General features: G+C 44.4%; 2 protein-coding genes across 12 annotated transcripts in view; one reads left to right on the top strand and one right to left on the bottom strand.

Annotated features, from left to right (window-relative positions):
- Positions 1–282: 282 nt before the first annotated feature.
- The window catches only part of LOC135115391 (TP53-binding protein 1-like), a 27923-nt gene continuing 540 nt past the window's right edge, over positions 283–27665 (bottom strand). The window contains exons 1-15 of one of the 11 annotated variants that reach the window (XR_010275980.1): positions 17683–17823; positions 16690–16843; positions 16085–16351; positions 15364–15640; positions 15075–15172; positions 13640–13738; positions 13377–13488; positions 9806–13114; positions 9006–9280; positions 8309–8416; positions 7849–7911; positions 7321–7613; positions 6806–7034; positions 2457–6555; positions 283–1441 (exon numbers count right to left, since the gene is read on the bottom strand). Coding sequence is in view for 8 of the 11 variants with exons in the window: in XM_064032128.1 (XP_063888198.1) it covers positions 6338–6555; positions 6806–7034; positions 7321–7613; positions 7849–7911; positions 8309–8416; positions 9006–9280; positions 9806–13114; positions 13377–13488; positions 13640–13738; positions 15075–15172; positions 15364–15640; positions 16085–16351; positions 16690–16843 (5502 nt within the window). In the remaining 3 variants the exon portion in view is untranslated. Of the gene's footprint in view, positions 6556–6805; positions 7035–7320; positions 7614–7848; positions 7963–8308; positions 8417–9005; positions 9281–9805; positions 13115–13376; positions 13489–13639; positions 13739–15074; positions 15173–15363; positions 15641–16084; positions 16352–16689; positions 16844–17682; positions 17824–18044; positions 18686–26790 lie in introns of those variants that run through there. The other 10 variants (XR_010275979.1, XM_064032128.1, XM_064032129.1 and 7 more) reach the window with 10 other exon arrangements.
- On the top strand, positions 18800–21465 carry LOC135115393 (small ribosomal subunit protein eS6-like). The gene is made up of 5 exons (XM_064032135.1): positions 18800–18882; positions 19853–20057; positions 20442–20587; positions 20799–21002; positions 21263–21465. Exons 1-5 carry the CDS (start codon positions 18877–18879, stop codon positions 21440–21442), a joined length of 741 nt encoding a protein of 246 aa, XP_063888205.1. The 5' UTR covers positions 18800–18876; the 3' UTR covers positions 21443–21465.

Genomic DNA, 27665 nt, shown 5'->3' with positions numbered 1-27665 from the left:
CCTTTCAGCTGATTAATCTTTCATGAACTCCATACTACATAAACACTAACCACTTTTAGTCACATGCATCATTGAAACACTGGGAAATTGACCTGAAGGGATAAATGAGCTGTGAGAATCTTTTGCTGGGAATCAAACCCCTCTCAGTACACACAGGGTAGCACAAGTCCAACACCTTACATACCCAGCAGGGCAAGATGATCACCAAGACCCAAGTGGATTTCACTCAACCTTGACTGTCTCGTCACCACATGAGCAAGGGCAGTAAATCATACCAATGGGCGCTCTTTGACATTTATGGCACAGACTATGAATGTATTCCTGGTGTGAAGGGTTGTACAGAGCTTAATGTTAGAGGTGGATGTCCTCACGGTGGGGTGGTGGTGGTGGTGATAATGTACAAGTTTTAAAAGGGCACTACATTAATTTCCTTTGGGTGTTTGCACTTTTTTTTCAGAAAGATTTGACAAAATGGGTAAAAAATAACTTGCATATGATGTCGCACACACATGCACGCACACACACACATTTTCCTCATGTCCTCATACACTGGTGATAAAACCTTAACCTAGATTTTTTTCTTTTTTAATTTTTTATGTGACTGCACAGCACTAGAAATTACGTAAATTTAATGCCTGACTGCATGCTGCCTGCTGTGTGTGGTGAGTCCAGGGGTGAGGTGGGGCACTGGCTGTCAAACTAGCCATCAACACAAGCACTTCTGTCCTCACAAACTCAAGCAGCAGTTGATATGTACTGTAATAACAATGTTATTCCTTAAGGGACTGGTGCTTGTCATTTGCCAAATATTAACCATACAACCTGTCAATTGTTGGCTACTGGTATCTTTAATCTGATTCTTTCTTTTGATCAGATAAAACACAATACACTAGCAAGCAGAAATGAAGAAACGTATACAGCAGATTACACATGTTCGCTTGGTTAACAGTTTGGCTTTTTAATGTGAAGTTTTACAAGATATTCCAGTTGATCAAAAAGAAAAATGTAGAAACAGATTACTAATTATGTCACTAATTCAGTACCAAAGCAACATTACGAAAGAATTCCTTTCATATATAATGTAAATAATAGCAAGCAATGACAGCCACTCAAGTAATTTCTTTCAACATGCTGGCTCAAACTGTCACTCATAAAGCCCACTGGTCATGACCTGCATCTGCATGCCCCACAGTCACTCCACAACAAGTAGTTTGACAGGTATCACTGCATACTCATGACCAAAAATCCAATAAATTTCTGCACTTATTTCTACTGCCTTTAACGTATTTCCTCAGTGCTAAGTCCTCTGGTATGCTTACAACCTCCTTGCAAATCCTGATAATTGATAGATTCATCATGCATGAGAGGAGTTGAGACTGAGGGAAAGCACCAAACACAGTGGTGGTGAGTGCTGTTCCTTGACTTCTGACCATGACTGTATCTAAGACATCAAGAAGGAACACAATGTACATGTCAAATGTTATGTGGGTCTTCCTACACAATACTGCAGTCACTAACTGAGGATAAAGAGATGGAAATTCTGCAGATCTTCACTTAAAGATAAAAAAATTTGAGCAGAAGAAAGTGTCCATATTCTAACAGTGTACTCCATTAGAACATAGCAGTTTCTTTACAAGGAAATCTTTACACACACACACACACACAAAAAAAAAAAAAAAAAAAAAAAAAATCTTTGTGCATAAAATAAAACATGAAAAGTGACAATTTTTCTCTTACTAATATGATTAAAAATATAAATGCAATGATTTACAACCATCACAATTTACATAATGAGAACCAAGTCACTGCATGAAGCATTGGGTGAATCTTGAGTCTTGCAAGCTCACTAGCTCTTTCAATGGAATCTACCCAAATGAGAATCACAGAAAAACAACTGCACTCTTAACAACACCAGCACTGAATAACACAGCCGATATGAACATTAACACGCACAGCCCCACGCAGACAAGTGCCTAACACTAAAAAAAAAAAAAAAAAAAAAAAAAAAAATCTGCAGTGACATCTTCAAAAACCCTTCAGCATTGATAATGAGCAGTTTAGGAGTAGTTTATCGAAGCTGAATTAAGTAGAATCCAACTTAATATACATTACAGCTACACTCTCCCTCTCTTTCATGCTTTCACATACAATGACATACATCCACATATCTTTCCTGATACCATTCTACATTTGAGAAAAAAAAAAAAAAAAAAAAAAAAAAAAGTTTCCTAAGACATGAACAGCCTTTTTAACCATATAATGGCTATAATAAATGTTAAAGCTGCAAATGTCCAAGATCACAGACATTAGTGGCACACTGATCCTTATAAATAAAAAATGAAGAATCTGCAAATTCAACATTAACAACAAGATGGACAAAAAAAAAAAAAAATAAAATAAAAATAATGCCTTTGCCTACACATTCACCATTTGCTCATCCACTACAACCCTCTTACCTCTCTGGATACTGCCTCTTTACCACTTCCAGGTGTCTCACCATTCTGGTCCTCTGCAGCAGCCATCCAAACACAGACCAACAACAAACACATGCATATGTGTATGCATGCATGTAAGCATACACACAGACACTCTCAATGAGCAGTCTGAAAAAGACCCAACCAAATAATCTTCAGACCAGAAACACCAAGTATTTGGTCAGGCAGAGTGTTTGAGAGTCATTTTTCACACTCTAACCCTGGAATAATGATCACAATAACAACAACATAATAATAACAGCAACAATTATAATAATAAACCACCACATTTCATGCAGTGCTGAAGATATTTCCAAGGTATAATTTTCTTCATTTACACTTCAAGAAGGAAGACCAGGAGGTTCAAATTATACAAGACACTAGTCCACAGTGAAGATTTATCCAGCACCAGGACACAGCCAGCAGCAGCTCTGGGATAAGTGTGGGAGATACGGTAAAGTCAGACAACAACAGGATGGTGTGATGTCACATGTCACAGCCCACTGCCAGACAACACACATCAGTCTTAGACCCTCCTGTATTACAGCCTGCCCATGCTGGACAAACCCTCACTGAATCACATCATTACTAAAGAGTATGGGAAGCCTGATCACTATTTAGTTATAATTCGGAAGTAATGTGTACGTGCCTGTGTTGAAGGTGTTCCTGTCATGAGGATGAGGACTGACTGAATGACCGAAGGGAGGAAGGATGAGTGTGTGCCAGACTAGAGGTCACTTGGCACTGCTGGAAACAAAAGAGAGATGAGGGTATGGGAGGAAAGGGATATGGGAAAGCAATGAAATTAGGTGGACATGAATGTGGTGAAGGCATGATATCAAGTTAGAAAGAGAGAAAGAGAAGGAAACATGAGAAAAGGCATCAAGGTAAGTATAAGTTGGGGCAGAACAGGGTAATGTGTGGAAAGGAGGCAGGATCACAGAAGAATGGGCAGAGTAAGAGCATTATGTTGGTGCTAGATTCTACTATGAAGGCACCAGAAAAATTGGTGCAGCTATAAGCCAATTTCATGACTTGTCAAGGACTTATCAATCCATCCTGTAAATGAACCAATCTGTACACGACAAATATACCGGGAGACCACTAGAGAGAAAAAAAACTCTTAGGCATCTGGAAAAAAAGGATTAACTATGTACAAACTTATGATAAGAATTTGAAATGCTTACAAAATATTATGGTGCGAATTTCGCACAATAAAAATCAATATATGTACAATACATGAGCATACAAAAGAAAACACAAATCAACAGAAATTATAGGTGAATGATTAAATGAAGGTACATGAACATTAACAGAGTTGGAATGTAGGAATAACTAAATGTTTCAAATGGTGTCATGATTTTTGAGAGGGAGTGATGGTGAGAAAGAATGAGTAAGCAATGAAATGACAGGGTCAAAAAGTACATCAGATGAGGAAATAGATGTGTGTGGTGTTGATGTAGTTTTGTCAAGATGGCCTGCTACACACACACCTCCAGGCATAGTCATGGTCAGAAGTCAAGCAACCTGCCACAGAGACTTTCTACCAATGCTTAGCCTTCTCCCTCAAGTCCCCTAATCTCCTTGGAACCCATCAAGTTATCAGGCTTTATAAGATCACACAACTTCAGAATGAGGAAACATACTGAACAGTGAAAATGAATGCAGACACTTCCCAACTTATGAACATCCAGAGATGTTTACACTCAACTCTCAACCTGGTAAGACCTGTTCGATTGTGCTCCAAGATTTTTTTTGTGTTTTTTTTTCACTTTCTGATTATCATTCATGGGTGGTGAGAAGAGTAAGGCTATTGATGATGCTAGCACTGCTAAGAAGTGTCAAGCCATCTCAATGAAACTAAGCTAGTCATCTAAAGAAATCTGGTGGGGAAAATGGGAAATGTAGCCTGCAGTTACAGTACACCAGTACATACAGTATTTGTACAATCTATTAATTTGTTTTGTCTTATTATTACGTATACAATATCTTTATCACTGTGTAATGTACAATATTGTTTTTACACAATTTTACCACATTACCTAGTCACTGAAAGTTTTACAAAATAACGACTTACAAATGACTGTCTGGAACATAACTTGCTGGTAAGTTGGGTGGTGTCTGTGTTATGTTACTTAACTAATGACCATGACTGTACTAGGTAGGAAAGCCACCAGTGGCTCCATGCACAAAGCAGGTGGAGAGATACAAGCCCCAACCACCTGTTTGTCTTTCCTTGTTAGTGAATGATAGAGATCCTTGGTAACACCTGGTGAAGGTAAACTTAGATAATATAGATGTCACATTTATCCCTGTCAAGTCCAAACAACAGCACAACAAACAGCTGCTGATTTTATTGCTGCAGTACTCCAGTGTCTTGGAAGAGGTGCAATGCAAGCTTCCCAAACTGTCTGCTTTGAGGGCTTCAATAGTTCTGCTCCAGGCCAGGGAGACAGCCTTTGCACTTGTATCTCCTCATGCGTATTTCCTTCACTTTTGTATCTCAGATGCCAGTTTCTATTATATTTTCTCTTTATTTCCAACAGTAATGTAATGTTCTTTTCACTTCATTTTTTTAAATCATAGTTTTGCAAAGCCCTGGCCTTCACAAGGTTTCTGAAATAAATTATTTTAATTTATGCAAAAGCAAAGAAGGCATTCTAATGCAACTTTTTTTTTAACACAACATAGATGACTAATTGGGTGAGTTGTGCATCAACCTCCATTTTTACTTGACTAACCCAGTTAGCCCCTTCTGGTTGCCCAAGTCCTTCAAACAAACAGTCAGGGAATTTATGGATTGCATCTTGAGTATTTTTTCACATGTGTGCCCCAGTTCCTCTGTTCACAAACTTATGGCACATTTGAAGCAATTATAAAAACTTACAAATAAAGTGCAATTTAATCAATAGCTACCATATATGCCAACCCTTTTCAGTGTTGTCCTGACAGCTTCCCTGGCAGAGTGAGACCACCATCTCACCCCATGTGGCTTTGTGCTTCAGTCTTTGGGGTTTGTTTTCAGCACATGCTAACAAGATTCATTCTGCAGTCATAAAAAATGTAATTATCACTATACTAAATTCACGTCTGCATGTTCCTATGTACACACATACATACACACACGCACACACGCACACACAGCTGACAGCACTTACAAAAGAATAGATGGACCTGTATGCTGATTTGTAAAAATTTTCTTGTCAAGAGAAATACCCTCTCCTTGTGAGCAGGACATTAACATGTTTGTGGACTCCATGAGGCTTTGGCTGGCAGCAAGCCAGCGAGCCAGGGAGCCAGTGTGGGCAAACACTTGCCTTGTGAGGCCTCTTAGCCAAAGTGCTGCACCTCTGGCTCAGGTCAAGTTTGGTCAACCTGCTAGGGAGGCACACACTGCCAAGCCCTAAATTGTACTAGGTCACAAGTATGTGCATATCAATTTCAGAAGTAATAAAAATATCAATACAGAAATTTAAAAACCTTGTCTGTCAATCCATCTTTCCTAATGGTTCCTTCTGAGGAGAGATGACGGAGGTTTTAAATCTAAAATAAGTATGACATTATATGCATGTATATAATTAATGATGGAATTGAAATGATATGATTCACCTCCTACTTGCTGCCTACCAAAATCTACTGTGACAACAAGCTTTATACAGAACACTACACTGAGGCTCAATTGTGGTGCAACAGTTACAATCCAGGTGGAAGTGAGGAGGAAAATTCCTTACTGTTGTATCTTCATCTACACACATAAAAGTTCTCATTTCCACAGACAGGGAAATGCGTCAAAAACTCTTCTATGGCAATCTATCCAAAAACTGGCTCCTACAAACATACTCTTCACTTTGGAAATCCAGAGTTCAGTTTTCCCCTCTGGTGCTGGACCCCGAGGGCCTCCCCAGTGGCCGCAGGAAGGACTCGTGGGAAAGCTGCGTGCCCTGGATGAGGGACTGGATCACCCACTCAGTGGATACTACTGGCAGGCCCAGCTGTCTGGCCCGCTGTTCCTCGTCCTGGGGTAGGCTGCTGTCTCCCACCACTAGCGTCATGCTTTTGTCCAACACACGGTTCAGGTTTCCTACCAACACAGTCATACTTGTCAGAAAACAGTAAACACCTCAACTACTATCATTATTTAAGGTCATTATGTGCTTACATGTTTTACTCATCAAAGGAAAAAAGGAGGGTGTTAAAGAGATTTTGCAATGACACCACCACCACTTAGTAATAGATGAGTACATGTAAGTTGTAAGAGGACATCCAGGTGTTGCAGTGAGGCAAGATGTGTTTATCTAGACAACTCTGCCACTACCAAGGACAGCACTCACCTGTTCTAGGCCGCACTCTGACTTTGGCTCCTGCCGAGACCAACAGAGGTTGCCATAGAGGACAGAATTCAGAATTATCTGAGGAACCCAGGAATATGCGTTGCCCTGCCAGCAGGTACCTCTGCATGAGGAACCCACCCTCCTCCTCTAACAGGTTCTGCTCACAGACTTCTCCTGACTCTTGCTCCCCAGATGGCAAAAGGTACATCTTCCATGGCAGCGCTTTGTTCTGTGAAGGGAGGGAAGAGGAGTATGTAAAAACTCAGAAATGTTGGTGACAACCTTTCCACAGCAGTCACAAGGCCCCACACTCAAAAGGAACAAGATACATCATGCCAATTCTAAGTTTTAATAGTGAGGAGATCCAGCTTCCAGAAAAAGATAGGAGAAAAGGGATCACAGGAATAAACAAATTAAATTATACAATAAAGAAGAAAAAACAATGATACCACATAAGGAAGAGATAAAGAGTTCCCCACAGGTAGAGACTTGACAGATGTGCCTGATCCACCCACCTGCTTGCATGAGTTGATGACCCACTGGAAGGAGACGATGGGCACCCCGGAGGCCAGGCACTGGATATACTTGGCGGTCCGGCAGTGTGTGTTGGAGATGAGGAGGAGAGTGGTGGTGCTGGAGGATGGAGAGCCACTCTTCTTCTTTGACTTCTGTGGCGTCTTGGTAATGGAGGAGCTGGTGCCTTGTTCCACCAGGATGATCTCCGCCTCTGAATATTTTTCCAGGACGTTTCCACTTCCACGACGGATTTGGGCGGCCATGTATTCCTTGTCAAATGGCGGGAGGTTCTCTGATGGTTTAATTACAAGTTCTTGAGTACAGTGGTGAGAAATTGTGTGCTCAAATATGTATATACGACATGCTTATGCTGGTATTTATTTGAGGTGAATAATAAGTAAATGAGTAAACTTGCCTAATAACTCAAAGCTAGAGAGAATAAAGTGATCCTCTGTCTCTTTCTTATCTATATACTAGCAACACATCTTTAAATGTGTGTGTGTGTGTGTGGCAGGGTACATACTCACCATTATCCAGACTCTGGTTCTTGCGGATGCTACTGTCACCACTGGTCATGAGGATGGTGTAGCCTGCAACGAAACACTCCCTCACACACCATCCCTCATCAAACCTCCTTCACACTAAAGAAAACATACAATGCTTAGAAAACATATAAACCTGGAAACTGTAAAGACTAGTATTAAAGACAGTACACATAATACATTTACAAAATTACATATGATAATACAGTACAACCTCACCACTATTTAGTACAAGACAAGAAACAGATAATAACTATAAAACTAACTTCCCAGAAAGGTTACTCTCTCAACAGAAATCAGTATCAGATACTTTTTACATAAGTCAAAGGAAGATCAAAAAACAAAATGACAGTGTTCAAGCTTCCATGTACCTCTCTCTCTACACAATTCATATACATCCTAACACTCCCTAATGTATGAAAGTACAAGATCTCCCAGGACTGACCCTTGAACATCTGGGACCCCACAGGAGGCAGCGGTCCCAAGCTGGGATCCTCTGGCATCTCGTCCAGCTTGGGCTCTCTCACAGGGGTCAGGGTACTACTGGTCTGGCCTGCACAAGGGAGAGGAACAGGCCAGGTTGGTGTGTGTCTTATGGCACTGCACCTGCATTAACACTTCCCTGCAGTTTGGTAAGGTCTTCCCTAATCATTAACCATTCTGAGATCTTTCTCCTTGCTCCACAGCAATCTTTAAACATTATACTGACTAAATGCTGCTATATATATTCTTTTAATTTGCTTTTTTTTCTTTCTTGTCAATGTTTTATAAAGATTTCATTATTTCTAGTGCTTTGAGGTGTTGCATATTACAGTGAGAGTTAAATGGCACTCTCTATGGAATTAACATAGACAGATTAAAAAGAACATAAGGAGAGCTACAAGAGGCCCTCAGACCTTCATGTGACAGTTGCTGTAAAACCTGTTGGTGGATTCATGAACACACCAAAAGCATTACACAATGTGCAATGAATAATTTTTTAGTAGTTGTCAAAAATTGTATTGCAATTAAGTATTTAGGAAAGGCTGATGTTTGTAAATAAAAGCTTGAATGAATTAATATAAACAGAAAGCAGACATGCAGCCATCACCATGACATCAATACATGTGGTAGTTTTCTCCATCTGTGTGGTGGAGTCTTACCCGGGGGACGGCCACGCTTCTTTGGGGGAGTGGCCAGGAGAGGGGAGTGCATGACTTCCACCTGGGCCGCCAATTCCTCCTGTAGCTGGCGGTCTCTCTCTTGCATCAGGGTCCTTGCGGTGCCACGGTACCGGTGGGTGCCGCGGGGGGTGTGGGATCCCCTTGGGGTTGTGCCAATTCTCCTTTTCTTGGGGGTGAGTTCAGCCACATCACTCTCCTCTGCCACAGCGTACAGGTTGCGTCCGCGGGCAGCCTTCCTGCTGCTCGGTGTCCTGCTGGTGGTGATGGTGGTGGAGGTTAAACACAGGCCACAAGTCTTGACAAACACAAGTAGCTGCAGTGAGCTGTATCACCTGTACTGTGACACACCAAGCTTTGTGATGTCTCATATTTATGAATCTGTGTTTGCAGCAGTCACTAAATATTTCATGATTAGACTTTCCTTTGAAATATTAATTATGAACAGGGAAAGGATATACAAATTTACAAATATAATTTCAGCAGTTTTCTTTATATTTAGATAAAGAAAATGATTTCAGATTGAGTTTTTTGATGAACATAAAAGTATTTATCCTTTATTCTGGCAATTATTATACTGAGTTTTGCAGATTCAGGTTCAGTGTAACTTTCTTGCATAATTCACAGTCTAAATTTGAAGTACCAATGTATGTATGATAATAATCAACTGATGCAGCATTTTATTCATTGTATGTAAAGAACAATTATTTAGTCTTTCGAGGCAAGACAAGGTCACTACACTATTAGGAAATACTAACAGTGCCAGGTTACGTGTCACTGACCTGGAGCCTGCCAGCTCGTGCAGCTCATCGCCTTCCCCAGCCGTGGCCTCGCTGGTGTCCAGATTCTCGTCAGCCTTCTTGGAGCGTGGCGAGTAGAACTGCTTATCCTGCTGCTGCCGCCGCCGCCGCCCAGCCACAATGTTGTCCAGGGACACATCTCTGCCTGGTGAGGCAACCATTGAGCGGAAATTGTGTCTTGCCTGCAGCATGTGGTGGGCCTGGGCACCACTGAGAAGGAGGTGTGAATGCAGCACGCGCTGGGTGGCACCTCGGTCTGTCTCCACAATGTGTAGGATGGTGCTGCCCACCCTGATGTGGCCCTTCACCACACCCATGTCACTGTAGTGTTCAGAGTCTGACTGCTGCCGCACATAGCAGGCCTGGCCCCGAGGCAGCAGGGACGTGGGCAGCAGGTATACCTCCCGCACTGATGCCTCATACTGGTCCAAGGTGAACTGCACGTGCCAGCGGTCTGCGCCATCACGACTTCGCAGAACAGCTGAGTAAAACTTGTTGTCGGTGAAGCGTGCAAACACCAGCAGGTCGGGCTCCAGCTCCACCTCACGCACCCGCCTGAGGATGTGTGCCAGCTGCTGCTCTGAGTCTCCACCCACACGTCCCACAAACGCCTCCTCCTCCTCCTCTGAGAGTGGTGCCTGAGAAGCCTGCAGCATCCTCCACACCTCTGGTGGCAGGGAGCCTCGAAGATCTGACAAGCCAGGTGGCAGCTCCTCATCTTCTGGTTCAGGAGGGTTGGGGGTGTTGGGGGGGCTGAGTGATGCAGCTTGGGCATCATCTGCATTGTCTGAGTCAGAATCATCTGAGGGTCTTGCAGCCATGCCCCTACCCCGACCTCGGCCTCGACCTCTCCTGGGGGTGCCCCGGCTAGCTTCCCGCCCTCTGGGACGACCACGGGCCCTCCCTCTCCCCCTTCGGCTGGGAGTCCTGGAACCCCCATCACTGCTGGAGGGAGCCGGCTCGGCAGGTTTTTTTGGTGGAGAGTCAAGACACACCTGCTCCACCACCTTGGGGGAGTCGCCCTCAGCCCCACTTCCTGCCTGGCCTCTTGACCCCATGGCAGGCACCAGAAAGGCTGTGCTCTTCTGGGGCCGAGGTGGGGAAGGCAGGGTCACCACACTGCCTATGGACAGCCGAGAGGACTCAATGCTGGAAATGGTGGAGGCACGGCGCGAACACCCCGAGGACGAAGAGCTCTTGTCTCCCAGGTAACCGGAGGAACTGGTGGTAGTGGACAGGCTGCTCACTTCAGAGGTCCTACGGCTGCTGCTGCTGCTGCTGCCACTGCTGGAGTTGTGGAAGGCACTCAAAATGGTGCACACCAACACTTGACTCCCATCCTGAGTCAACACCAGCCTCTCGCCGCTTTCTGGATGAACATACTCCACTGCCGGCCTCAGTGTGCGTGTCTCCCTGAAGCCGGCCCTCAACAGCTCCAGCATGCTGTTGAAAGGCCCCTGAGCTTCCAAGACCTGTGTGTCAGGAGACTTGAATGTCACTGACTTGGCACTGGATCCTTCCTCAGGAGAGGTGGTGTGGGACTTGGAGGCTTCCTTGTCTGTGTTAGAGGCACTGAGACTGACTCCCTGACTAGTATTTGGAGGTGAGGTTGCAGTTTCCTTCTCTTCTGCTTCCAGTAGCTGGGAGCCTCTCTTGCTGAGCGATGCCTTGGCAGCAGGCGGGCGCAATTTTTTACGCTTCCTATGAGGGGTTCCTTCATCCTCACTGTCCGTCTCCTCTACCAAGATAGGCTTTGAGCCCTCGATTGAACCAACACTGTGTGAGCCGTCCTTCCTGCCAGAACCCAGGAGGGATGTTATCTGTGAGGACTTAAGGTGCTGACTAGCAAAAGGAGTGGACTGGCAGGATCTGGAGGGAGCCAGGGGATACACTGGAGTAGAAGAGTTGGAGACACTTTCTGGCCCAGTGGTTCTCCCGTCTGATGCCTCCTTAGTGGAATGATCTTCCTCTGTCTTATCAACTTCTGTGACCTCAAGGGAGGAGTCAGTGATCATCTCACAACTCTTTTCATCTTTCTTTGTGTCTGCACTGAGCAATTCCTCTTGATGGACTCTCTTATTAGCAGCTTTTGACACTTTCACAAACAGGGACTCACTCTCTGGCAGGTGCTGGCATTCCTGTGAGGAAGGTGTGCAAATGTTTGGCATCTGTAACCTCAGTGATGCCTGGGAAGACTGGGTGCCATCAGGTGGAGGTCTGTCTTCTTGGGTTTCCTGCTTTTCCTGACTCTCTGCTTCACTCTGATTGCTCTTCTCCCTCTCAGCCTCTTCTGATACACCTGCTGTGGTCTCAGTAGGTTTGCCTTTGGTCTGAGAATCTCGCAGAGGAAGAGTAATTAAAGACTCAATGTCTGGTTGGGTGTGGATGGCAGGTTTGCATATTTTTTCAATCTGTGTGGCTGGCATGGTGCCCTCAACAGGATCTGCCGTCCCAACTGGTGTGTGGTCCATAGCCTCAGGAGGTTCTGACCTACTGAGATGCAGGAGTGGGTCTGATTCACTATGCATGCGGTCCTGACTGGCTGGATCTCGGAACAGAGGGTCAGGCTGAGTGGAGGACTCCAGCACCAGATTCAGGTCTTGTGACTCCATCCCTGCTTCAAGGGAGAGTCGCTCTTTGGGCTTCTCATACACCACCTCTATGCTGCGGTTCTTTGGGTCATCCTCGAGGATCTCAACGTCACTGTCCTCCTTCTCAGAACTTTGGGATCCGCTCTCCCCACCAGGTGAAGCATGCATTCTCATGGGCATTGGGAAGGATCTTATTGCCAGTTTCACATCTGATCCCTTCTCACTCTCCCCTTCTTTGTCTGAAGCAGATTTATCTTTCCTGGCATCTCCTGTAGCTGGTGCACTGAGTCTCTCCTTGTCACTGCTCTCTTCCTCTGCCTCTGTATCCACTGGCAGCCGCAGTGGTCCCTCACATGGTTCGTCACTGCTGCTGCTGGACTGGAAGGTGAGTGACTTGACCGTGGATGTGCGTGGTGGTAGCTTTGAGGTTCGGAGGGGTGGGTGGATCTGCTTGGGACTGATCTCCACATCCTTGCTGGTGAGGGCCTTGTAACCCACGTTGACTGGCTCCTCTCCTGACTCACTACTGCAACTGGTGGCTGGCTCTGTCTTGCGCAGTTTAAGAGGCACCTGGGCTGTGTCTGACTCTGAGAGAGGTGTCTCTGAGTCACTCCTCTTCCTCTTCAGGGGTGACAGCTGCACATGAGGGCTGCTGGGAGATGATGATGAACCGGTGCAGGCTGGAGTGTCTGCTAATATCCTGAGGATGAATAAAATTAATTTACATGATGCAAATGGAGAGGGAGAGAGAGAGAGAGAGAGAGAGAGAGAGAGAGAGAGAGAGAGAGAGAGAGAGAGAGAGAGAGAGAGAGAGAGAGAGAGAGAGAGAGAGAGAGAGAGAGAGAGAATCATATTTTCCCCTTTCTAACATAAGCAATGTTGTATCTAAGAAAGGAGCAGGAACTGAAAATGTAACAAAGGTTTAGCAAACTAATAGGAGAATGAAAGACCCAGGTGGTTACCTTGGGGGAGAGTGGGTGATGAGGGGGTCCCGGGCCTCCTCCTCCTCCTGGGACAACTGCAAGATGGGCATGGTGGTGGCAGGGGTCACAGTTAGGCCCTCTGGCTCAGGACCTGAGGGTACCACCACACATCTATTACTGTCACCTTTCTTACCTTGGATCTTACTTCCCACACACCTGTCAGCAATAATAATTTTCCCTGGCATTACTGGCAACACCAAGTACTCTCATAATATTCCTCTCAGAAGGATGTTTATCAGCACCTGGTGGTTGGAAGGCCTCCCTCTGCAATGGGTGGAGTGGAAGTTCTGCTTCCTGACTGGCAAACAGATCATCCTGGGACGTGACAGCTTTCTCCCGACCTGCCAGACACACCACAAGTCACTGGTCTATGTGCATCTTATGAACCATATTCTCATACACCTCAGCACCTAATCTTTACTACTTTCATCAGGCTCAAATGGATATTATGGATTTTCAAAGGTATTTTCATGATCACAGTGACAGCTTAAGAAGTATTCATCATCATCCATGAGAACCAAAATAATTATCTCTACTGTCTTTCAAAATATCTTTGATGAGAACCAAAAGTGTCTAAGGGGTTGAGTTCACATTCGCTTCCCGTTGTTGTGAGCATCACCAATGAGATGTGATCACCACCAACAACAAATCTGATTTCACAGTTGTATTTTGCAGCATTGTTTGTTTTGATCCTTACCAGAAATTGGAACCTTTGGCAATGCTGGCCTGGGAGCTGCTGGGCCTCCCCAGTGGAGCTTAATAGTGTTTTTTTTTTTTTGCAAATAGCACAAATTCCTATCCTATTGTATTTGTATTATATCCTAAACTATATATTAAAATTCTATAACAATACAGCAATACTTTGTAAGCTATAATAGTATTATGATAAAATTTAAGTAAAATTTAGATGGTGGTGTGAATTCACTTCACCAGCTGATGAAAACTGTAATATGGATGGGCTATATGGAATTTGTCACCCAAGAGAAAAATTAGATGACATTGAAACAAAATTACCATTTCCATTGGAGGGCTAGGTTTAGTTTAGTTAGTTTAGATGAATTCAGTTTATTAATTTCATTGCTAATACTTTCATCATAGTTTTACCCCAAAAAAAATAGTCACTGTCCTGAAAATTAACAGGTCAGGGTTATTTGTATAAAACTCAAAATATTTTGATCAACAATGTATGTGTAAAGCAATGAGGGAGAAAGAATTAGATGATATAATATGTACCTGGTTGACATAAGCAGTTTGGTGAAATTTGATACTCAAAGGGAAGAAATTAAATCACAAAACGTAACCATAATTGCAGATGGATATGTCGTATTGAAGGTGTCAGTGAATTATTTCCATGCCATTATCTCTCTCTCTCTCTCTCTCTCTCTCTATATATATATATATTTAATGCTGGTATGATCAGTTCTTTTGTCAATAATTGACTATTTTGTCTATTGAGGCCACTCCAGCATACCAACATTACCAAATCAGAGGTGTTCATTTTGTTATGATCGTTACTAGAATGGAGATTACTGAAACCACAAAAATGACTGTGTCGGTAATGCCTGTTACCAAGTTGGTAAGGGAACGTTACCAAGCAACTGTGAAATCAGCCCTAAGTGTTATCTATAGCATGTGACACTCATCTCTGATGCTGCTTGTGTTCTTGTACTATCTTACCACTTTCGCTGGTGGGGGCGACTCCAGTCTGGGGCTGTGAGGGTCCAACCCCCTCATCCTCCTGCTTGTGTTCCCTGCTGGTGCTAGTCATTGCCACCCTGTCAGCCACAACACAAGTCAGTACAACAACTTTTGGAGACTTTGAAGTGATACACTGCAAATCATCACTAATAATTAAAGAAAATCACACAGTACAATAGAAATATACAGCACAAAACACTCTACTAGTGAGAGACGGGATCATACAATATCCACCTTCACACAACATTATGCAAAGCACATATCTCACCCTTCACTGGAGTCACTGGAGGGCTCATGACTGCTCTCCTCTTCCTCTTCCTCTGTCCCAGAGCGTTTCTTGCCACCCTTGTCCCCACCTTTACCCTGGTCCCCTCCTCCCTGTCCCCCACCACCTGTGCCCTCCTCTCCTCCCGCAGTCTCCTTCTCCCCATCTCTGGCTGTGTCCTGTTTTGTGGCATCCTCTGTGGTTTTCTCCCGGCTGCTGGTGCTGGAGCCGTCACCTGAGCCATTGCCACCGCTGGCCTCTCGAACCACCCCAACCTCACCTGTGTGCAAGAGTTCATGTCACACTAGGAAATTCAGACTGCTGAGTAGATGTCCTAAGAAAACTAAAAGATGATTGAGTGGTGTTGATATCATAAAGAGGTCCGAGGGCTGTGTTAGTAGTTACAGGTGACAGTAGTGGATAAAGGAGGTGAATGACATGAGTATTGGTGATAAGAGAGCAGCTGTGAAGTTGATTACTGATGGTCTTCTAGGTGATCTTGGCTTATCAATAGGGAATGATGAGCGGAGGAGGAGGAGGAGGAGGAGGAGGAGGAGGAGGAGGAGGAGGAGGAGGAGGAGGAGGAGGAGGAGGAGGAGGAGGAGGAGGAGGAGGAGGAGAAGGAGGAATACAAGAGGACAAGGAAGATGGAGACTAAAAGACAAGGAAACATGTATTATTCAGGAATGTAAAGGGAGGAGACAAGAGGGACTGGGAGCCATACTTGCACTCCTGGTGGCCCAGATAGCAGAGCACCCTGGGAGGGGCTCACCCTGGCCGTTGCAGCTGCCCAGTGCCATGTCGAAGTCCCGGTCCTCAGTGGGGGAGTCAACACGGCCCTTGAGAAATCTGTCAACCGGGGAGTGTCCATTTTCTTGGGCTGGCGTCACGGGGAACTGTGGCTCCCACTCCAGGGGCAGGAATGGAAGGGACTCACTTTCAGGGTCTTCTGGGAGCCCGAGGGAGAGCGTCTGTGGTACCTTTCGCCGGCCTGTGGTGGAGTAATAAGGTGAGGGAAGAAATGGAGTACCAGAGTAGAACAGGGAAGGAATACAAAGGTGGAAGGATAACAGAGGCTAGGAAATGGTGGGATAAGGTAGTAAAGGAGAGACAAAGAGGTAATACAGCTTACAACATGGTGGGGTTATGGTGTCATGGAGAGATGGAGCAGTAAAAAAGACTAGGAAATGGTAGAATCAATGAGTTATAGATGGATGAAAGAGAACAGCAAATGATGGAATGGTGGGATAATGGGGAAAAGAATGCATAGTAGTGGTAGAGTTAAGGGAGGAAAGGTGGTTTGTGTGGCAGCAGACAGGAGACACACACCAGGGCCATGAGTGTCTGCAAGGAGCGAGGTGCTGTCCTGGGAAGGGGCGGTGATGTCTATATCCTCCTGGCTGGGTGTGGTGGGCACTAGATCTTCCTCCTCGTCATCCTCAATGGTCTGGCTTAGGCTCTTGATGCTCCACTCGTCCCCCATCTGTTGGCAATAGATAGAAATAATACTGTGACTCCTCCCACTCTCATACACAATCTCACCTATCCTATGCTGACTCCAGGTAGTGCTGTATTGCAGCTCATCAGGCTACGTGTGATAAACAAAGCCCAAGTAATTCTTAGTCGGCCTTGGCTGTCCTATCACTACAGTTACAAAGCAGCTTGCTAAAATACACACAAAACAAACATGTTATGATAAAAATAAACTTGCTTTATCCATTTCTATCAACCAGGGTGGCCAGTGGTGAAAGATACAATGCAGTATGAAAGCAACAAAGGTGAACACTAATTTAACTAACATACACTGGTCCAGGCAACTGTCTAATTCAAACTCATTGCTAGTGCACATTTTTTATTCCCTAATATGGGTGAAGATGCTACTTTGTTTGGCCATTAGTTTATATATATATATATATATGTGTGTGTGTGTGTGTGTGTGTGTGTGTGTGTGTGTGTGTGTGTGTGTGTGTGTGTGTGTGTGTGTGTCAGGCAGTGGGTAGTGTGTGGGTTACCTACAAACACAAACCCTTTGGACACACAAAGACACACGCCCCTGGCACCCTGTTGTCTGGCACCACCATCACCAGCACCAGCAGACCAGCACGTCCCGCCGCCTGCAGCAGTGCGGGGCGGGCTAGGCCAGGGTGCAGGACAATAGCATTTAATGAGCGGTGTGCCGTGACCAAGGCGACCCCTCCGCCACCCCCGCCAGGTGCCATCCACGCCCCCGCCGCCACCCTGGCACCACCACTCCAGTGTTCCCTGTGGCCCCCTGGCTGTGTCACCGGAGCACTGGCACTCTCCCGCGGCAGGCAGCCTCACCCTGGTTGGAGCAGCAGCAGCCGCCGGGCTCACGGACTGCACAGGACCTGCGCCTCGCAAGTTTTGTTTTGGTGTGACGCTTTAAGTCACGTGACGTCATGCCGCCCAGCGCGCGCCCTGGCACTCCCTCGCCCCCTCTCGTCCTCTCCCAAGCACTTGCACATCCTCTCCAGCCCTCTTCGCTCAGCCCCTATCAATGTCTATTCCCCCGTCTCTCAGCCCCTCAGACCATCGTCCCTCAGCCTCCTCAAACCCTGACCAATCCTTTTTCCTTCGTTCTTTCCTTTCTCACTCATCAGACCCTTCTCCCTTCAGCTCCAACCTTCAGGGTTCCCTTCATCCTGCATGCCACTACCACTCACCACTGACGGGATCTACAGGCATGGATATGTGAACCCGTCCCACAATACACTTCTATCTTTCCCCAGCACTCGCCCGAGAGTGGTCTGTGGTGTGCCTGCAGGATAGGAGTGCATGTGGTGAAATGCTTTTTGTGATGCATGGGTTTCATAAGTGTGTGTATCATGGAGAATGTTTTATATTGCATTGTTCTAGTCATGAATAAACAAGTTTTCTGTCAGGAAGAGACGAGTAGAAGCCTGCAGCAATGCAAGCAGATGCTGAATGCGTTCCAGCATCAGCAATTCAAGCATCTCTTTGTCAAAATTGCGTTGCTTGCGCATGAAAATAAATTTCGATATGAATTATAATCTAACAACATAAACATATTTTTTTATAAATTAGTTTAAAGCATTAGAAAGAATACACGTGCCCTTACTTGCCTTTCAGATTTTAAGGATTTTGTGTAAAACCTGAAAATACACCAGAATTTTTATATACAGAATTTTTATATTTATTAAAGAGAGAGAGAGAGAGAGAGAGAGGGAAAAAAATAAAAGAAAACTAGAATTACCATAACTCCATTTTGCAACATCACCACAATTGGGTTAATGATGTTGACAAGTTCCTGAAAAAGAGGAAACTCAATAATCCCACCTCAAAAACACAAACCTACTATTTTTCTCATACCTAAACATATAAAACAAGCACTGCAGAACTCCATATAAAGAAATTTATTCAAAGCTCCACGATATGAGAGGAGGGGGAGGGAAGGGAGAGAAGGGAGGGGGACTGAAGGGGGCGCTGGGAGAGTCTTTCCGAGGGAGGACAGGGAGAGGGAGGCAGCACGGCGACATGAAGGTATAAACTAGTGCAATTTCTCCCTCATGTGCTGCTCAAACCATCCAATACTACACCAGAAATGAAGATAAACTACTGCCGGTTAGGTGGAGAGTTAAAATGCCTGGGTGAAAAGGGAAATAAGTGCGGTGGAAGAAGTTAAACGTGGTGGTGTGTGCGGTGTGGTAGTGGTGGTGGTGTTAGCCTCGTGCATGTGTGTGTCCGGCTCCACATGTTTACCTGACACATCTTAACCTGGATTTGCACTTTTCGTGGGTGTGTAGTGAATAAATAGTGTGTGTGTGTGTGTGTGTGTGTGTGTCCGGTTCCACGTGAGTTCTTACCACATTTCTCTGGTTGCTTTTTGAGTGAAGATAGGGAGTGATGTGGTGTGTGGTGGTGCTGTGGTGAGCGGAGGCACCGAAGTGTGGTCATGCCAGTTATTCCTGCCTGAGTGTCTGAATGAAGCATGCACGTAGGTTTGTGCCACCAGTCTTAGGTAAACATGTGGTGTGTGGTGCAGGTTGACCGCTGTGCTGGCCTGCATTAATGGTGTGGTGCAGGCTGTTGTGGTCTGATGCTGGAGACTTGAGTGTGATGAGCCACAGACACAGGTTGTGGAGCAATGATGGAGACCACCTTTTTTTGTTAACTGCTGCACATTGTTATACATAGTGCTTATACACTTGTACCTCAGGGCATACTTCATGGTGTCTACAGTGAAGATTTCTTAAGCTATAATCTTTTGTTGTTGATCATTCAAATTTAGTGAGATGGGTATAGTTTTAGTATGGCCACAACTAGGCAGCTGTGGAGCCCTACATGGCCCCTTAACGGCGTTTCACCTTGTGGCAAAGCAACTTCCAGCCAGAGGTTAGGGAGTCCTACTCCTGTTTGCCTGCTGCTGGGAACAGTGCATGAAATAGAGATTAGTTATTTGGACTGCATGTTACCTGTTTCTCTGCTCTCACCTGTGATCTCTCCCACACAGTTAAACGTTTCCTACCCCGCTACGGGGTGCCAGAAGCTTTTTGAGTTTGATGATGAGAAGAAGACTCGCATCTTCAATGAGAAGCGCATGGGACAGGAGGTGGAGGCTGACTCCCTTGGTGATGAGTGGAAGGGCTACGTGCTGCGCATTGCTGGTGGCAATGACAAGCAGGGCTTCCCCATGAAGCAGGGTGTCCTCACTAACAGTAAGTATGCATACTGTCCCTGTCCCCTCTCATGTACTGGTGACTTGTTAGCTTCTGTGTTACCTCTGTGAACATTAATTTGTCATGCATCATTTTGAATTTTAAACTGGTCTCTGTGATTGGAACCTCTTCAGTCCTTCCTGTGACTCTTTACTGCCTTAGAGTGTTGTCAGTATGTTGTTGACATACACCAATTACTAATTGATGTATTTCTTCAAGTTGCATTATTTGGCAATATTCCACCCATTGTACTGTATCACATGAAATTACTCAAAAGTTGAAATTACCAGACAACTGTGGTTTGCTCCAGTTGAAAATCCAAACATTTATCAGGAGATACAGTTAGGCTGTGATTACCACTGTCTTACTTCTTCCTTTCCCCAGACCGTGTACGACTCCTGCTTTCCAAGGGGCACTCCTGCTACCGTCCTCGCCGCACTGGTGAGCGCAAGAGGAAGTCTGTGCGTGGCTGCATTGTGGACTCCAATCTGTCAGTGTTGGCTTTGGTCATCATCAAGAAGGGTGATGGGGTCAGTACCACATGTTTGATCTTGTTTGTCAGACATAGCTTCATTTTGTTTGTGGTTCAGTTTTGATGGCCTAACACGTCCCTCAACACCTTGCTGGAGGTTCTCCAGTACTGTTTGTTTGATCTTGTTGTTACTCATTTATGTACTTTTCCTTGGCTTCACATGCTGTCAAGTTAGCTTTGTCATCCCAACACTTGCCACCACCTTGCAGGAGATCCCTGGCCTGACTGACGGCTCTGTGCCCCGCCGTCTGGGTCCCAAGCGTGCCTCCAAGATCCGCAAGCTCTTCAACCTGAGCAAACAGGATGACGTGCGTCAGTACGTGATCAGGCGCCCCCTGGCCAGCAAGGAGGGGAAGAAGCCCAAGACCAAGGCACCCAAGATCCAGCGTCTCATCACCCCTGTTGTGCTGCAGGTGAGGTGATGGTGGTGGTGGTAGGAGTGATCCTAGAGGCACTGATGTCGTACATTACCACAGTAAAGGTGGAGAATATATGCAATCATCCTTCACTTCATTTTGTTACTTGTTGTGGGAGATTAATTTTTCATGTCCTATTCTTGTGTCCATATACAGAACAAGTAGTTTTATATACTCCATATTCATTTTGACATCTAGATGCCTTTTAGTTATGTTAGTTGTCTCCCATGTATCCTAAGGTATTGTTTTTCCCACAGCGCAAGAGACATAAGAAGGCCCTCAAGAGGCAGCGTGCTGTCAAGAACAAGGAGGAGAAGGCCGACTATGCCAAGCTGCTGGCTGTCAGGCAGAAGGAAGCCAAGGAGAAGAGGCAAGAGGAAATCCGTCGCAGGCGCTCCTCCATGCGGGATTCCAAGTCCTCTGAGAAGTCTAAATAAACCAATAAAGCCATAGGTTAATACTGATGTTTGATGCCCTGAGGGGACAGAGGAGGTGCATTGCCCACTGACACATAACTAAACAAATAGAAAACTGGTTGATTGATATTCAGTGTTGTACTAATAGGAAGAATTTAAGGACAGAGCAAGAGTGCAACAATTATATATGAAAGGTTCAAGGACAGTTAACTACATGAATGGAAATCGAGAGTGGGGTGTGGGAGGAAGTAGGAGTGGTGAGGGGTGGTGCTGAATAACAAGCAAGGGAAGAAGAAAGAAGGATGTGCACTACATAAATGTCCTCACTACTATGGAAGGGAATAGAGGCACATAAGTGGCAAGGATCTAGGATGCTGTGGGAAAAGTAGGTAAAAGTATGCATACTTTTGCATGCACCTTCAATTAAATGCAAAAGGTGACAGCAAGAGGTCCAGAAAGATGAGGTGGTGTTGCTATAAAGAAAAGTTTAGTAGTGAGCTTTAAGTGTAGTGGAAAAATTGGGAGTAAATGGAATTAATAAAAATGGAGTGCCTGGTGGACTGGTATGGAGTGAGTTATTTCTGACAGATATTCATGGATAAGGCGAGAGGAGAGTCTGCAGTATATAAAAGATTAAGGAAAGATGTACTCGTATTGGATGTCAAAGTAGTGAAAGGAAAGTTTGCTTGCTAAGGCCACTATGCTGTGGTAGTTATGATGAAAGATGGGAGTATGGTAGGAATGTTGTTAGAAAGTGAGTACTTACATTAGTACTAATACATTTTGACTTTCCTTGGAATGACTACTGCTTCCATGTCAGAGACCCGTCTTTGTGTGCTAGTGCATAACAGAGGTGATAGTGTCTGGCATGGAAGCGTACATTTCTCTCTTTTTTCTTGTCCTAAACCTTCCAAACGTTGGTTTAACACAGCTTGTTCTCGTGCTATACATGACAGGTAGTCCACAAAAGGCACTTAAGCCTTCCATCACCAGAATTTCATTCACTTTTATATTTCTGCCTGGAACCATGCCAAGTCTGTTCTCCAACTAGCCAAAAACTCCTTCATTAACAGTGTCAATCTCTCAAAATCTAACATCCCCTTGAGACTTCTGACATCTAGCCAAAAATATTTCCAATAACTTTGCTTCTTCTTTCCCTCCTTTATTTCAACCAGATGGCACCACTGCTATCACATCTATTTCTAAAGCTGAACTCTTCGCTCAAACCTTTGCTAAAAACTCTACCTTGGACAATTCTGGGCTTGTTCCTCCCTCTCCTCCACCCTCTGACTACTTCATGCTACCTATTAAAATTCTTTGCAATGATGTTTTCCATGCCCTCGCTGACCTAAACCCTCTGAAGGCTTATGGACCTGTTGGGGTCCCTCCTATTGTTCTCTGAAACTATGCCTCTGTGCTTGTACCTTGCCTAGTCAAACTCTTTCAACTCTGTCTGTCAACATCTACCTTTCCTTGTTGAAAGTTTGCCTACATTCAGCCTCTTCCTAAAAAGGGTGACCATTCAAATCCCTCAAACTACTGTCCTATTGCTTTAATTTCCTGTCTATCTAAAGTTTTTGAATCTATCCTCAACAGGAAAATTCTTAAACATCTATCACTTCACAACCTTCTATCTGAGTCTTGGTCATCCTCTTTTAGAGATTTTGGTGAAACTTTTGCTGTTGCCTTGGATATATCAAAAGCTTTTGATAGAGTCTGGAACAAAGCTCTGCTTTCCAAACTACCCTCCTACAGCTTCTATCCTTCTCTCTGTAACTTCATCTCAAGTTTCCTTTCTGACCATTCTATTGCTGCTGTGGTAGATGGTCACTGCTCTTCTCCTAAATCTATTAACAGTGGTGTTCCTCAGGGTTTTGTCCTGTCACCCACTCTCTTCTTATTCATCAATGACCTTCTAAACCAAACTTCTTGTCCTGTCCACTTCTATGCTGATGATACCACCCTGCACTTTTCCACATCTTTTCATGGATGTCCAACCCTTTAGGAAGTAAACATTTCACACAGGGAAGCCATAGAATGCCTGACTTTTGATCTTTCTAAAATTTCTGATTGGGGCAGAGCAAACTTGGTATTGTTCAGTGCCTCAAAAACTCAATTCCTCCATCTATCAACTCGACACAACCTTCCAGACAACTATCCCCTCTTCTTCGATGACACTCAACTGTCCCCCTCTTCTACACTGAACATCCTTGGTCTGTCCTTTACTTATAATCTGAACTGGAAACTTCACATCTCATCTCTAGCTAAAACAGCTTCTATGAAGTTAGGTGTTCTGAGACGTCTCTGCCAGTTTTTCTCACCCCCACAGCTGCTAACTCTGTACAAGGGCCTTATCTGTCCATGTATGGAGTATGCTTCACATGTCTGGGGGGGTTCCACTCATACTGCTCTTCTAGACAGGGTGGAATCAAAAGCTTTTCGTCTCATCAACTCCTCTCCTCTAACTGACTGTCTTCAGCCTCTCTCTCACCGCCGTAATGTTGCATCTTTAGCTGTCTTCTGCCGCTATTTTCATGCTCACTGCTCTTCTGATCTTGCGAACTGTGTGCCTCCTCTCCTCCCACAGCCTCGCTGCGCAAGACTTTCTTCTTTCTCTCACTCCTATTCTGTCCACCTCTCTAATGCAAGAGTTAACCAGCTTTCTCAATCATTCATCCCTTTCTCTGGTAAACTCTGGAACTCCCTGCCTGCTTCTGTATTTCCACCTTCCTATGACTTGAATTCCTTTAAGAGGGAGGTTTCAAGACACTTATCCTTCAATCTTTTACTACCACTTTGGACCCTTTTATGGGACTGGCATCTCAGTGGGCTATTTTTATTGGATTTTTGTTGTCCTTGGCCAGTGTCTTTCCTACATAAAAAAAAAGAAAAAAAAAACAGAAAGGAGTGCAGAGAGAAATATGAGAAGGTATGTGAAAGACAGAAACTATGGTGGTGGTTGAGGAAGGGTCAAATGTGAGCATTTAAAATGTATTCAAGCATATAGTGGCTACAGCAGCAGTTGAAATGGTAAGGTAAAGTAGGCTCAGAGCAGCAGTATGGGAAGTGCATGGTGGTCAGATGAAACTGAGCCTGCAAAAGAGAAGAGAAAAAATGTGAGAAAGTCTTACGAAGAAAAATGGCAGAGGAATTTAAAATGAGAAAAATTGAAAAAAATAGCAAGAACATTTTTCTTTTTTATAAAAGAAGGCCACTAGCCAAAGGCAATAACAAAATTGAAAATAAAAAGCCCCATTTAATGCCAGTTTCTAAAGAAAAGTCAAATAGGATAATCAAATATTGGAGGATAGGCGTCTTGAACCTTCCCTTTTGAAGAGTTTGTCACTGAAAGGTGGAAATACTGGGAGTTCCAGAGTTTACCAGAGAAAGGGATGAATGATTGAGAATACTGATTAACCCTTGCATTAGAGAGGTGGACAGAATAGGGATCAGAGAAAACTGAAAGTCTTGTGCAGTGAGCCATGCAGTTAGCAAGATGAAAAAAAGCAATTATTGAGAAAATAGTGGTAGAAGATAGCAAGACATACAACACTGTGGCAATGAGACAGAGGCTGAAGACAGTCAGTTAGAGGAGAGGAGTTGGTAAGATAAAATGCTTTTGATTCCAGCCTGTCTAGAAGAGTGGTATGAGTGGAACTGGTGGAGATGACTCAGGATGCCTAACTTTATAGAAGCTGTTTTAGCTAGAGATGAGATGTGAAATTTCCAGTTTAGATTATAAGTAAAGAACAAACCGAGTATGTTCAGTGTAGAAGAGGGGGACAGTTGATTGTCACTGAAGAAGAGGGGATAGTTATATATATAGGAAGGTTGTGTTGAGTTGATAGATAGAGCAACTGAGTTTTTGAGGCATTGAACAATTACAATATTAAGTTTGCTTTGCAAACTTAATATTGTGAATTCTGTGGCTTCCTTGCATGAATTGTTTACTTCCTGAAGGGTTGGATGCCTATGAAAAGGTGTGGAAAAGTGCATAGGAGTGGATAGGATAAGAAGTTTGGTTTAGAAGATCACTGATGAATAAAAGGGTGAGAGTGGGTGACAGGACAGAATCCTGAGGAACACCACTGTTAATAGATTTTGAAGAACAGTGACCATCTACCACAGCAGCAATAGAATGGTCAGAAAGGAAACTTGAGATGATATTACTGAGAGAAGGATAGAAGCCATAGGAGGGTAGTTTAGAAATCAAAGCTTTGTGCCAGACTCCATCAAAAACCTTTGATATGTCTAAGGCAACAGCAACTGTTTCACCAAAATCCCTAAAAGAGGATGACCAAGACTCAGTGAGGAAAACCAGAAGATCACCAGTAGAGCAGCCTTGACGGAACCCATACTGGTGATCAGATAGAAGTGAAAGATGTTTAAGAATCTTCCTCTTGAGGATAGATTATTCAAAAATTTTAGGTAGGCAGGAAATTTAAGTAATAGGACAGTAGTTTGAGGGATTAGAGAGGTCACCCTTTTTAGGAACAGGCTGAATGTAGGCAAATTTCCTGCAAGAAGGATGGTTGATGTTGATAGATGAAGTTGGATGGGTTCGACTAGGCAAGGTGCAAGCACAGAGACACAGTTTCAGAGAACAATAGAAGGGACCCATCAAGTCCACAGGTCTTTCCAGGGTTAAGGCCAGCAAGGACATGAAAAGAGTAAAAGGAGTGTAGATGAAGAATTTGTTAGCAAGCTGAGTGAAAATTCAATGGGAATAAGAAATTTTGGAAAGTGAGGAGAAAGAGGAGAGTGGAAGTGTAAGAATGAAGAGATGACGATCTTATGGGTTGCTAAGAGGAAGTGGAATGTGTGTGAAAAGATATTTTGATTGTCTAATGAATAAGATAGTAAGAGAAGCCAGAGAAGCAATAACACCTAGCATGGGTATGGAAGCAGGTGGATAATATATATTTGTGCAAAGAGGAATTGGTAAGATGAGGCAGAGAAAACAATAGTTAAAGTGTGGCAAAGCTGCAGGCACTGATGGCATGACAAGACATATTAAAGTATCAAAGTGAAGTGGTAGTGATGGATGCTCCTAATGAGTGAACTGGCAAGAAGGCAAGAGAAAGTAATTTACCTGATGAATGGCGGAAAGGCATGGAATTAATACCCTTTATAACTCCATGAGGAAGGCAGTTATTGCACCTCTATATAAAGGCAAAGATTGCAGTGCGCATCATACTCCAGTGCTTGTTTTATAGACCAGAGAACAACAAAAATTAGATGGCCCAAAATAGTTCATAAATACTTACAAACACTTGACATAAACATTTGCTGACACAGGAACACTCTACCACGAAGGCTACGGTAACACACAAGAATGGAGACAGGAGATACAAAACAGAAATACTTACCCTTTACAAAACACTAGAGAAATGAAAATGATGAAACCACCACAATACGCTGTACTAGAAGCAATACGTTAAAAAAAGTGGACTTCAGAAACGTGAAGTGATCGTACACTCATTGCACCTGTTCACTCAGTCTTCCGCCCTGTCTGGCCTTTCGGAGGTCGTTCTCTCTGCAGCGTCGAGGCTTTTTTCTTGTTGCCGCTGTAGTGCAAGAGGCAGTAGGATTATGTATTTCCTTATTAGTCGGCAGACTGCTCTCTTCTGCTTTGTTTTCCTCCATTACTGGCTAGTCTTATTAATAGCACCACTGGCACTCAGAGGTGAAGATGCACAGTGACGGTGGCACAAATCACAATGACTCGTGCGAGGGCAATTATGTCCAGAGGCGTGCGTTCGTGCGTGACAACTACACACCTACGTGTCTGCAGCGTAGAGAACCATGCCTTACGTGCGTGACAACTACACACTTAGGTGTGTCTGCAATGTGGAGAAGATTGACTTCACACTATCAGCCGCTACCAAGAGGTGGAGAGAGCTCAGAACACACACGATCACATTCACACTTCCCATTGGGGAGAGGGAAAGAGACCAGAGACGAGAAAACACTCTTGAACGGTGTTCCAGTGTCCAACGAGTAGCAACATCTGTCCCACTCCGGGCTTGGCTTCTACGGGCAGCGAGACATCTCTCCTGCTGGTCCTCGAGCCAGCCAAACCGGGATGGGGGGGATCACACGCACTTCTTCCGTCGTTCCCTTTGCACGGGTTCATGTTGGCTCGCACCCCCTGCTTCACTCAGTAGTTCTACTTGCTCCGTTGAGACGCTGCTCCACGTCTCGACTGCTACTGTTGTAATGTGGCGCGTGTAGTGGATGATCA

Source organism: Scylla paramamosain, chromosome 29, assembly GCF_035594125.1.
Source record: "Scylla paramamosain isolate STU-SP2022 chromosome 29, ASM3559412v1, whole genome shotgun sequence".
NCBI classification, from domain to species: Eukaryota; Metazoa; Arthropoda; class Malacostraca; order Decapoda; family Portunidae; genus Scylla; species Scylla paramamosain.
Note: the sequence above shows the minus strand (reverse complement) of the source record. Positions and strands in the feature narration are given on the sequence as shown.